The sequence below is a fragment of the Ovis aries genome, chromosome 3, assembly GCF_016772045.2.
Source record: "Ovis aries strain OAR_USU_Benz2616 breed Rambouillet chromosome 3, ARS-UI_Ramb_v3.0, whole genome shotgun sequence".
NCBI classification, from domain to species: Eukaryota; Metazoa; Chordata; class Mammalia; order Artiodactyla; family Bovidae; genus Ovis; species Ovis aries.
In genome coordinates, this window is record NC_056056.1 from 138,814,281 (window position 1) to 138,826,800 (window position 12,520).

The 12,520-nt window shown below is 54.3% G+C and overlaps 1 protein-coding gene across 5 annotated transcripts in view; it reads left to right on the forward strand.

Moving 5' to 3' along the window:
* The first annotated feature begins 3,317 nt into the window (after window positions 1-3,317).
* Window positions 3,318-12,520, forward strand: part of RAPGEF3 (Rap guanine nucleotide exchange factor 3) — a 29,631-nt gene continuing 20,428 nt past the window's right edge. For 3 of the 5 annotated variants that reach the window (XM_027967406.3, XM_060412688.1, XM_027967407.3), the window contains exons 1-2: window positions 11,296-11,647; window positions 12,124-12,336. In XM_027967406.3, the coding sequence (XP_027823207.2) occupies window positions 11,642-11,647; window positions 12,124-12,336 (219 nt within the window). In that variant the 5' untranslated portion in view covers window positions 11,296-11,641. Of the gene's footprint in view, window positions 3,480-11,295; window positions 11,648-11,720; window positions 11,799-12,123; window positions 12,337-12,520 lie in introns of those variants that run through there. The other 2 variants (XM_042246808.2, XM_060412690.1) reach the window with 2 other exon arrangements.

Here is a 12,520-nt window from a genome sequence, read left to right on the forward strand (position 1 = left end):
ACTTTGAACACGTCCCAGCTTCCTTGCAGTTAAGTTGATGCTATCAGAGAAAGTTCTGAGCATTGGAATCAAAGCAGAAGCAAAGTGCCCCATTTCCAGGCTGGACCCATACAGTCTCCTGTGCACCATGCATTCCCTCTTCCCATTCTGTGATGATTTTCGAAGCCACACGTTGAAGACAGCTGTGCCACATGATAGAAAGAGCCTGGGACCCTTAAATGAGTGAATGAGCAGAACTACCCACTCCATTCCCCAGACCCTCCCTGGACTGTAATATGAATGAAAAGCACTTTTTGTGTGTGTGCACTAAGTCACTGAGATTTCGGGCTTGTTACAATTAACCTCATTACCCTAATTTACCATCCCTCATTCCATTTCAGGTCATGTAAACATCTCTTACATGCATAACCTCTGATGTCACTTTTAAATTGGACCACATCAATATTAAGACAGACTCCTAACTCCCACCCATGGGCATCTTGTCTCCTAAGACATTTCTTCCTCACTCCTCCTAAGCAGGCACATTCCAGACATAGATCTCCTCCCACAATGCCGACTCGTTGGAAAAGACCCTGATGCTGGGAAAGATTGAGGGCAGGAAGAGAAGAGGGTGACAGAGGATGAGATGGTTGGATGGCATCACTGACTTGATAGACTTGAATTGGAGCAAACTCCGAGAGACAGTAAAGCATAGGGGAGCCTGGCATGCTGCAGTCTATGGGGTGGCAAAGAGTTGGACACGACCGGATGACTGAACAACAGCAGCACAATGCTGCCGAGCCGTACGCCAGTTGATTGAGTTCATTGGATGTGTCAGGGCTTCCTCCTCGCTGCTTAATCCCCACATGGAGGGAACTCTGATGTCCTTTGGGATATGTCCTTATTCACTATGGCTTCACCCCTATGTCCAATTCATTAGCAAGCACAGTTGGGTCTGCCCTCTGTGCCCTCTCTCTGTCCCCATGCTTAGTCTAAGCACCAGTCGTCACTACCTGCCCTTCTGCAGCAGCTCCCTAACCCGTCTTCCTCTGCTCCTTCTTGCCCCTCCAGTCCACTCTGCAGCCAGCAGCTGGAATGGTCTTTTTTTTTTTTTTGTATTTTTTTTTTAAATTTTTATTTTTACTTTATTTTACTGGAATGGTCTTTTAAAGATAACAACCAGAATACAGCTCTCCCCTGCTTAAATCCCTCAGTATTTTCCATAGCAATTCGGGTAAGCAAATCAGAGCCTTGCCAACTCCAACCAGTCTCACCTCTGCCCATTTCAGTTCAGGTACACTGGTCTTCTTTCTGTTTCTTGAATGTGCAAAGGTTGTTCCTGCTCTGGGGTGTTAGTAACTTTGTGTCTAGAAAGCACTTCTCTCTCTCTTTTTTTTGGCCATGCCTTGTCTGACTCTTGTGACCTCATGGATTATAGCCTGCCAGGTTCCACCATGGGATTCTCCAGGCAAGAGTACTGGGGTGAGTTGCCATTCCCTTTTCTGGGATCTTCCTGACCCAGGGATTGAACCTGGGTCTCCTACATTGCAGGCAGATTCTGTACCGTCTAAGCCACCAGGAAAGCCCAGCAAGCAGGATGTGGGATCCTAGTCCTTGACCAGGGATCTAACCCACGCCCCCAGCAGTGATAATGTGGAGTCCTAACTACTGGACTGCCAGGGAAGTCCTGGAAAACTCTTCCCTGAGTGCTCATAAGACTGATCCTTCATCATTCAAGCCTCAGGTCACATGTTACTTCATCAGAGAGGCAATCCTGTCCTTATTCTCTAAAGTACAGCCCCTACTCGGAAAAGGCAGTGGCAACCCACTCCAGTACTCTTGCCTGGAAAATCCCATGGACAGAGGAACCTGGTAGGCTGTAGTCCATGGGGTTGCGAAGAGTCAGACATGACTGAGCGACTTCACTTTCACTTTTCACTTTCATGCACTGGAGAAGGAAATGGCAACCCACTCCAGTGTTCTTGCCTGGAGAATCCCAGGGATGGGGGAGCCTGGTGGGCTGCCATCTATGGGATCGCAGAGAGTCGGACACGACTGAAGCAGCTTAGCAGCAGCAGCACAGCCCCCTACTCTGTCTTACACCTTGTGATAAGTGACATCTTATCACTACGTGAAATTGTCGTATATATTTGTTTAATCTTTTCACCCTCATCCTTGCCATCCCATTGAATATAAACCTCCATGAAGGCAGGGGCTTTATCTGTTAGGGACCAGCTCCTCTAGGTTTGTCTGGGACTGTGCCATCACAGGTCCAACATTTCAAGAAATCCCTGAGTCTATGGAAAATTCTCATGGTTAGTGTCTTATCGCCTGCCTTGATCACTTCTGTATTCCCAGTTCCTAGTCTAATGCCAGGGGCTTAGGTAGGAACTCAATAAATATTTGTTCTATAAATAAAGGAAAGAATGGCCAGCTGTCTGTGAAGAATTCTTTAATCCTGGCTCTAGGGGGCAGCATTCTCCAATCTTGTGCCTTGAGATTCAGCTGTGCCAAGATTGGGGTAAGACTCTCCTATGCATGTATTTAGGTGGCAGATTCCACAAAGAAAGAAAGAAGAAAGTGAAGTCGCTCAGTCGTGCCGACTCTTTGCGACCCCATGGACAGTAGCAGCCTGCACCAAGCTCCTCCGTCCATGAGATTTTCAAGGCAAGAGTACTGGAGTGGGTTGCCATTTCCTTCTCTCAGGAATCTTCCCAACCCAGGGATTGAACCCAGGTCTACTCACATTATAGACAGACACTTCACCGTCTGAGCCACCCGGGAAGTCCAGCAAATTCCACAAGATTCTCCCCAGACCTTATGTGGTCCCCTTGCCCACCCCCAACCCTTGTGGGGTTCAAGGCTGAGGACCCTGGCGAAGGTAGCCTGAGGCTGTCCCTGACACCTCAGCTTGCCCTCCTGCAGCTTCATCTTCCTCCTGAGGTCAGCTTGTAGACCACAGAGCAGAAAGGACTGTTCTAGAGACGAGCAGCAGGTGGCTCACTGCAGGGAGGAGCTAGGCCCATCGTGAGCATCCCAGCTGCCCAGGCTGAAGGAAGTAAGCCTAAGTTGAGGACTCAGAGCCAGGGGGGTCACCTTGGCCTCCCCCTCCTCCAATGCTGCTCCCTAGGACTGTGGCTGCTTTCTGCCCCTAGAAGGGGACATCTTCATCTTGTATAGCCAGAGTGAAACCGCTCACAGTCTGGCTTCTCACTGAAACCCCACTTCCTCTGCCTGTGCACTGACAACCTGGAGGTCCGTGCAGAGGATAGGATGCTGAGTGAGAAGATGCTGAGCGGAAGCAACGGGTCTCCGAGCCCCAGAGCTAGATGAGCACCAGAGACAGACAAGTGTGGAGTGGGAGGATGTGGGTGCGTGCAGGTGATCACAGCTGCCGAGGCATTTGGACGGGCAACAAGGAAGGGCCTGGGGCCCAGGCCTACTCGCCTCTCTAGTCCTCTGGTGACCTCCGTCTCCTGACCTGAACCCCTCGGTCACAGGTATGTCCTCCAATGCTCTTTCCCTTCCTGTTTCACTGTGGGATTGCCGTTGGGTGAAGGGAGAGAGAGAGAGAAAGCTGGGAGTTAACCCCTGCAAGGCAAGAGCCTGGAGCCATGGGAAGTGAGAGACAACAAAGGCTGGAGGGGAGGGCACCAACTCTCCCTAAAGGACAGAGGCCAGGACAGGGATTAGTACACATTTAGCCTTTAGATTTGTGTTTAGGGATCGGATTTATAGAGTGAGAAGGTCACCAGGGAGGCTCAATCAGCACACAGGAATCACCTCTGGTCTCTCTGTAAAAGGCACTGGGTAAAGTTAAGGGACCAGAAAGAAGACTGTTCTGTGCTCAGTCTGGTGCATGGGACCCACGGATAGCACCTTAGAGAGGTCTGAGACACGAATCTGAGGGCACTTCCGGGAGGAGGCAGAGGATGGGCGAGAAATAGACTGAAGCAGGGTGAGGGATGGGGGTGGGTCAAGAAAACTGGGTAGAAAGGTAGCGGCAGGAAAGGCAGAGCTGCGGGAGACAGGAGGAGGGCGAAGGGACCCGCGGCAGGAGCTGGGCAATGAGTTGACCTCTGCAACCCAGGAAACCTCTTCTGAGGGCCTCTGTGCCTCCCCCGGCTGTGCTAAGCCAGGCGGCCTGGGGCAACGCGCAGCCAGCTCCTGCCCACCAAAGTCACTGCGAAGAAGCAACTTCTGTGAAATTTCTAATCTGCAGTTGAGCTGAGTGCCAGGCGTGCGGCAGGGAGATGGGGCCCCACAGGAGGAACTGACACAGGCCGGTTCTGTGTGGGAGATGAGCGTGCTGGGGCAAAGCAGGTGAAAAACCCAAACCCTAGGGGCTCCGTCAGCCGAGGCCCCAGGAGCTGGGGCCTGAAGGAGCTTGCATGTGAAATCAGAATCCAGCCCTCTGTGGAATGAGAGGTGGAATGAGAAGGGGAGGCATGAGGTGGGCACCATGCCCCCATGCCACGGGTTTAAAAGGGGAGCCTGCTGCCTCTCCATTTCTCTGAAGGTGAAGCTCCTAGAGGAGGGGGTGCTGAGGCAAGAGCAGGAAGGACTTCCTGAGGCCTGGGGTGGGGCTGGGAGGAAGTCTGAGCAGCTGGTGGCCGCCCCTCCATCCTGGAGCCAGGACTGATCCCAGGAGGGGAGGGAGTGGCCTGCAGCCCCTTCTCTCAGTCAGACCTTCAGACAAAGGATGTCACCTCTCTTTTCTGTTTCCCTCTCTGGACCCCTTCTTTGCAGCCTCCCTGGCCTTTCGCTGTGTCCTATCTGGACAGAGGAAATGGGCAGTGGGTCTGGTGCCAAGTCTTTGGACTGTTCAGCTTCCTCTGGCCCTGGCTCTTCTGGACTGGGATCTGGGGGCAGGGTTGGGGTCTGCTCTGATGCTTGGAAGGGGCTTCTTTGCCTGGCCTGCTTGCCTGGTTACCCACAGCCTTGCTCTCTCCCTGGCCAGGGCTCGAGATCAGACAGAACCTTCCCTCAGGCTCCTGCAGCACCCCTGCCACATCTCTAAAACACAAGGGCCAAGTGGGTGCAGAGTTTGCGTCCTGAGCAAGAGTCCATGGCCCAGGGTGGGTGGAAGATGGGAGCCCCAAAGATGAGGGTTTGGGGAAGGTGGGGGATGTTGGGAGAAGGCTGGGGGAGGAGGTAGTGAGGGTGGTGAGCCCCAGGGAGAGGCAGGGAGTGGGGTGGGTTCAGGTAAAGGCGAGTGCAGACTAGAAGCTCTAATAGGGGTGCAGGAGCAAGGGCCAAGGAGAAGACTCTGAGAGGAAGTAGTCATGACTAGGCTGGAGCCGCGTTCCAAAGCATTGATCACTCAAGGGCAGATGCAGTGTCTTCTGGGTGTGTGTAACACACACACACACACACACACCCTTGAGAAGCAGAAGCCGGAGAGGGAAGGCCACTCCTGCACATTCAAACACCACCAAACTTGCCTGCTAGGCAGGCCTGTTCCCTCCCGTAGCACAGCTCCAGACCTGCCCCTGCTTTCTCTTTTGCTCTCCCAGCCTCTCCTTGCCCTCTGGCCACCGCTGTCAGCACCACAGGCCTGTTCAGTGACCGTTTCCTTGCCCCCATCATGCACGGGTAGCTTGACCACCAGCCAGAAAAATGTACCTCCAGTTAAGTGTGGGGTCCCGGCTCTGGCCTCGGTCAGCTCCCCACTGGTCCCCAGCTCTGTCCACCCTCATAGACCTCTCTCCAGCTTGCTCGCTCTCCGGGAGAAGTGGGAGCCAGTCTCTCCTCTGCCCCTCACTCTACCCTCACGGTCCTTAGCAGTTCAAGAGTGTCTAGCTGTGACCTGCTGGTCCTAGGAAGGTTTGGCTTGGGTCCCATCAGTGTTCCAGCTCCCTGCCTCAGTCCCCCACCCCAGGAATGGGGAGGAGAGGAGATGGGGGAACTGGACTGGAACCACCCTTGGGGTCAGGAGCCTGGCCAAGTGGACTTTCAGCCTTACAGAGCTGGGTGGTGGAGCGCGGGTGAGGGGAGCTGGGCTCTTTCAATTCTCAGTCTCTCTCCATTGTCGATAAGCTGTGGCCAAGGGAGAATGGTGGGGATGCTGAGGGAGGCTGCAACAGGCTGAAGAACAGCCCGTACACCCTCTGGTCTCCAAGCTGGCCCTTTTCCATAGTCCCACAGGAGGCCTGTTAGCTAAGATGCCCTCCAACCTCCAACCTGCACCCTCCATCCTACCAACAACCTCAAAGGATGTAGCTGAGCCTCGTGAGCAAGGTCTGTAGCATAGGAGAAGGAAAGAATAGGAGACAAGGAAGCAGCCAGGAGGGAAGGAGACGAAGTGAAATGTCCTGAAAATGAACTGGAAGAGCAGCTGCTGTCCCTTCTGCCCTGCCATTGGTACATGCCCACAGCTGGCCCCGGCTGACTCCTCCCAGACTTCATCTCATTTCCCCCCGGAATAATTAAGCACCCACTATATGCCAGACACTGTGCTGGGTAGAGGCCTGACCAGAGTAGTATGTTAGGGAGTTACGAAAATTCCACCAGGCTTCATGGCCCTGGAGCCTAGTATCTGCCTGGTTTTAGATCCTCAGTTTATGGCAGAGTTCCTAACACTTACAATAAACGCTGCTGAAGAAATTAAAGATTCTTGTGGCGTTGCATAGGAATGGCTGAGGATGACAAGGCTGACAGTAGTGATCAGGAGAGTTCAGTCACTCAGTCGTGTCTGACTCGTGGCAACTCTGGACTGCAGCACACCAGGCTTCCCCTGTCCTTCACTATCTCTCGGAGTTTGCTCAAACTCATGTCCGTTGAGCAGGTGATGCCATCCAACCATTTCATCCTCGGTCACCCCTTCTCCTCTTGCCCTTAATCTTTCCCAGCATCCGGGCTTTTCTGATGAGTCAGCTCTTCACATCAGGTGACCAAAGTGTTGGAGCTTCAGCATCAGTGATCAGGGAGGCAGTACCAAACTGTGACTGAGTGTGGGCTCTGCAGTCAGACTGACTGAATCTGGCATTACTACTTACTAGTTATGTGACCTTGGCTACATTACTTCACCTCTCTGTTCCTCAGGGTCTTCACTGGTAAATAGTGATTGTTTTGAGGGTTAAAAGGTGATGTCTCTAAAGTAATAAGCAGATTACCCTGCATAGAGTAAGTGCTGGAAGAGACCATCCTTGGGCTAGAGCAGTTTCAGAGGGGATGGGGCATCACCAACTCTATGGACATGAGTTTGAGTGAATTCCAGGAGTTGGTGATGGACAGGGTGCTGCTGAACTGAACTGAACTGGGGCATAATGGATGGATGCAAGAGGTTATCCACTGGTTGAATCAGCCCAAATTGGAGGCTGGTTTTCATTCCAATACCAAAGAAAGGCAATGCCAAAAAAAAATGCTCAAACTACCGCATAATTGCACTCATCTCACGCACTAGTAAAGTAATGCTCCAAGCCAGGCTTCAGCAACACGTGAACCGTAGAGGAAATATCAATAACCTCAGATATGCAGATGACACCACCCTTATGGCAGAAAGTGAAGAGGAGCTAAAAAGCCTCTTGATGAAAGTGAAAGTGGAGAGTGAAAAAGTTGGCTTAAAACTCAACATTCAGAAAACAAAGATCATGGCATCTGGTCCCATCACTTCATGGGAAATAGATGGGGAAACAGTGGAAATAGTGTCAGGCTTTATTTTGGGGGGCTTTGAAATCACTGCAGATGGTGACTGCAGCCATGAAATTAAAAGATGCTTATTCCTTGGAAGGAAAGTTATGACCAACCTAGATAGCATATTCAAAAGCAGAGACATTACTTTGTCAACAAAGGTCCTTCTAGTCAAGGCTATGGTTTTTCCAGTAGTCATGTTTGGATGTGAGAGTTGGACGGTGAAGAAAGCTGAGCGCTGAAGAATCGATGCTTTTGAACTGTGGAGAAGACTCTTGAGAGTCCCTTGGACTGCAAGAAGATCCAACCAGTCCATCCTAAAGGAGATCAGTCCTGGGTGTTCATTGGAAGAACTGAAGCTGAAGCTGAAACTCCAATACTTTGGCCATCTCATTCGAAGAGCTGACTCATTGGAAAAGACCCTAATGCTGGGAAGGATTAGGGGCAGGAGGAGAAGGGAATGACAGAGGATGAGATGGCTGGATGACATCACCGACTCGATGGACATGGGTTTGGGTAGACTCGGGGAGTTGGTGATGGACAGGGAAGCCTGGCGTGCTGCAATTCATGGGGTCACAAAGAGTCAGATATGACTGAGCAACTAAACTGAACTGAACTGGATGTGAGAGAAGGAAGGATTGAGGTATGAGGTGCTCTGCTTAGGCAGTGGTGGTGATCCTGGAGCAGGGAGCTGAGAGAGGCAGGGTGGGAAGAGGGGCAGCTAGGGTGGGAAGGCAGTTTTTCACCCATGTATACAGTGTGAAGATCCAGGAGGCTGTGGGCTCCACCAGTGTAGAGCTCAGCAGAGAGGCCTGGGTGAGGACTATGGCCCAGAGCCACAGCGGGCCAAGAAGCCCTCCTTACCCATCGACCCTCCTGGACTACTCCCTGGGAGCCTCTGCCTTCCTCTGCTACCAGTCTGAAAACAGGGAGGCATGGTTCCAGGAGGCTTGTGTCCTGGCAGAGAGCTCAGCATGGAGGTGGACGGTGTCAAGGGGCCCAGGTGCTCAGCCTCCATCATCTGTCTGTCCCACTCCCCACCTCTTGGAGCCTGTGCACCCAGGTGTGGGGGAAAGGACTCTGGATGTGAGCTTTGCCTTTGAGGGAGCTGTCAGTATATTTGAGAGGCAGGACTGCAGAGTGGTAAATAAAGCACACACAGATTTGTAAGTGTTGGGGAGAATCACTCAGTGCTCCCCATCCTAGCTGTGAGACTTTGGGCACATCAGTTAACTTTTCCATGTCTCCATCTCATCTGCAAAATGGGATAACAATAGTACCTATCTGATAGGATTGTTGTGATGATTAAATCTGTGAATGTATAACAAGTGTCAAGAACATAGCCCAGTGCATGCTAACTATTGTTATTATTTATCTGTCCTAACACACCTTTCAGGCATCTAAAGATAGTTGGGGGAGGGTGGAGGTTGTACCGGGGCATGGCACGACTGTCCCCATGATGAGTCACCATCTAGCTTAAAGTGTCTTTCTCAGACACACTCCTTTAGACCCCTGCCTCCTCCAGGCCTCAGCCTCTAATCAAAAATCTACTGAGCATTCAATCTACCGACCAGTCTCAGCCAGGAATCCTAAGAAGGCAACACCTGCTCAATCATTTGCCTTGGTGGGAGGTGGGGGCCCTTGCCTGCTCTTCAGAGATAAAGAAACAAGTTGGAAGGTCCCATTTGATGACTTTCTTTGGATAGTGGCACCTTACCCTCCACCATACTCAATTTCTGTTTCTGTAGCCCCCTCTCTAAGGCATGTAGTCTGGATCAGAAAATTAATATGATGTACACACAGTGCAGCATAGCCTGGGGGTTAAGTGCAGCCAGGCCACCCAGGTTCAAGCCCCAGTTCTATCACTGAATAGCTGAGTGACCTTGGCAAGTTACTTAATACCTCTGAACCTCATCTTCACCATCTTAGGTGGTAATGACAGTGGTACTAATTCATAGGCTGGTGGCAGAGAGAAAATACCTGTGAACACCTGGAACAGTGCCAGGCACTTATAGGCTATTGTGGTCTGCTGTGAGGGACGCAAGGGTCCTGCCTTACTCACTAGCTCCTTTTCCACCTGCCTAACTGAACTGAGCATTCTTTGGCATTGCCTTTCTTTGGGATTGGAACGAAAACTGACCTTTTCCAGTCCTGTGGCCACTGCTGAGTTTTCCAAATTTGTTGGCATATTGAGTGCAGCACTTTCACAGCATCATCTTTCCCTGAACTTGGGTGGCTGGGTTTGGGCTTGGGGCTAGAATCATCTTTAGGCTCCCCTCCCAGGTGGCTCAGTGGTAAAGAATCTTCCTGCCAATGCAGGAGACTCATCTTTCATCCTGGGCTGGGAAGGTCCCCTGAAGGAGGAAATGGCAAACCCTCTCCAGTGTTCTTGTCTGGAAAATCCCATGGACAAGGGCCTGGTGGGCTAAAGTCCATGGGGTCACAAAGAGACATGACTGAGCGACTGAGGACGCATACCTAACCTCGTCTACCCTGAGGGAGCATTTAAAACTCCACCAACATTTCTCAAAGTGTGAACCCAGCGGACAACTTTAGGGTATTTGCTCAAAACACAGATTTTGCATTTCATGCCAGTAAGACTGAATCTGAATTTAAGGGGCTGGAACTTACATTTTATAAGCTCCTGTGAAGACTTTTAAAGACACATTGAAATTGAGGTTTTAATCACAATGAAAATCCACATCCACACCCCCAAGGGACATGGTATGTTAGAGATGTGCCTTCCTCTGTCCAGGCAGGCTCAGCTGCAGAGGGAAAGGGACACTGATAGGGCAAAAAGAGGGTGCGTTCTAGAAAGCCGGGGGCGGGGCGCGCGACTCCTTCCAAAACCCTCACTGAAGAATGGGACCAGTTACGCCGCTGGCGCCGGGGGAATAGCTGACCCGGAGCCACTGTCTCTCCGCCGCCTCAGAAGCAGAAGGGTGAAGAGGGGGCGCTGGACCACCGACGCGGCGGTGGGAACTGAGGCCCGGGAAGGCGATGGCCCTCCACACATAGCCGGCCTGAGACTCCGGAACCGCGGGCGGGGCCAGGCCTTCTAACCCCTCCTCCCAGAGCTCGGCCCCGACTCCAGCCCCCACCGTCCGCGAGCGCCGTCCTTCCATTCCAGCCTCGACTTCCCCACCCGTGCCGGGGGTGTGCGTGCGCGTGTAGGGCGGGGAGAAGGCGGCGGATGGGGTGCATGCACAGAAGCGCTGCGGTGGGAGGCTGGGCAGCGGGATTCCCTCCGGGAAAATGGCCCAGTCCCTCCCCCAGCCTGTTCGAGACCCTGAACCGAAACAGGAGGCAGGGCGCCCCCGGCCGGGAAGCGGCCCCAGCCCGGATTTCCCTCCCGGGTGGGGCCGCAATGACTCACCCCCTTCCCCCTTCCCCCCGTTTCCTTGTTTGCGTTTCTCTTCCCGGCCGCGTGGCGGCCCTACCCCGCAGCCCCTACCCCAGTAGCCCCGCCGCCGCCGCAGCCGCCCCCGGGCACACACTCCCAGGACGCTACGGCCCCCGGGGTTTCCCGAGGCCAAGGTTCCCGCCAGCTCCGGCTACCCTGCGCTCCGACCCCGCCCCCTGCTGGAGCCCGCCCCCTCCCCTGCCCGAGCGCGGGGCGCGTCCTCCCCGCCCCCTCCTGTCGGCCCGGGAGGGGAAGGGGGCGGGCCGCGCAGGGGGTGTGACAGCTCCCGCCCGGATCAGTGCCAGCTGCAGCCTCGCTTCAGCGCCCGGTGCCAGCTGGCTCTTTCGTTTGGGACGGAGGGGAGGCTCGGGGTTCCGTCGCTGGGGGCGGGGGTAACGTTGTACCCCCACCAAGTCCCCAGTTCTCCCCCAACCCGAGAGGAGCCTTTCCACCCAGCCTGGCTGGGGCTGCCTTGGAAGCGGCTTCAGCTACGAATTGGTCTGCTCACTTCGCCTGGAACTTACAGGCCGGGGGCACACAGTGGCTCGTTGTGGGGCGGGCGGGTGCTCCCGCCACCCCTTGCCTTCTGCTAGAGCCGGCACGGCTGTGCGAACTTGAAGGAGGAACATGAAGGTGGGTATGGTGGGGTGGGGGCAGGGGAGGAGGAGCAGGGGAGGAAGCTGACACGGTGGGGGAGTTGGGGTGGGAGACAGAGGCTTGGTCAAGGGTGAGGAAGGAGGAGAAAAGAAGGGCTTGAGCTGAAGCTGCGTTTCTCGGGGATCCAGTGAGTCCACAGCTCCATTCTGGGAGTTGGTGGAGATCCCTGCAGGTCCATGGTCGGTGGGGTGGGGCAGAATTCCAAAGAAGGGCCAGATCCCTGGTATGCCGCCGCCGCCGCCGGCTGGAGACCCCTAAGTGAGCCAGACCGGCAGGCCCCAGTGAAGGTCTTCCTGTCCCTCCCCCGGCTCCTGGCAGGGGCGCAGCACCTCCGCCTGACCAGTCCAGAGGATTCGAAGGAAGTGCTTCTGCCTGGGGCGGCCGGGCCGTGCTTTGGTCCAGCTGCCCCGGACCCAGCCTCATGGCTGTCTGCCGTCCTCTTCCCATCACAGGTGGGCTGGCCAGGTGAGAGCCGCTGGCAGGTGGGCCTGGCTGTGGAGGGCGACTCGATTCTGGGAGCACCGCCGTTGGGAGGCCTTCCGGACGTGGTGCCGGAGGGGACGCTGCTCAACATGGTGCTCAGGAGGATGTACCGGTCCCGAAGCTGCTCCTACCAGCTGCTGCTCGAACACCAGCGCCCCAGCTGCATCCAGGGGCTGCGCTGGGTGAGTCCCATCCCCGTCCCTCGGCTGGAGGGGGCCCAACTGGGAGGGCGACCATGCTGCTGGCAGTCCAGCTTGCTCTGCAGGCATGGGGGATACACTTGGGGTGGGCAGCCTGGCTGCAGTGTGGGTGGCTCACACAACTGCCTTGTGCGTGCCTGTGGTGCCCAATCCCCCTATTCAGGCA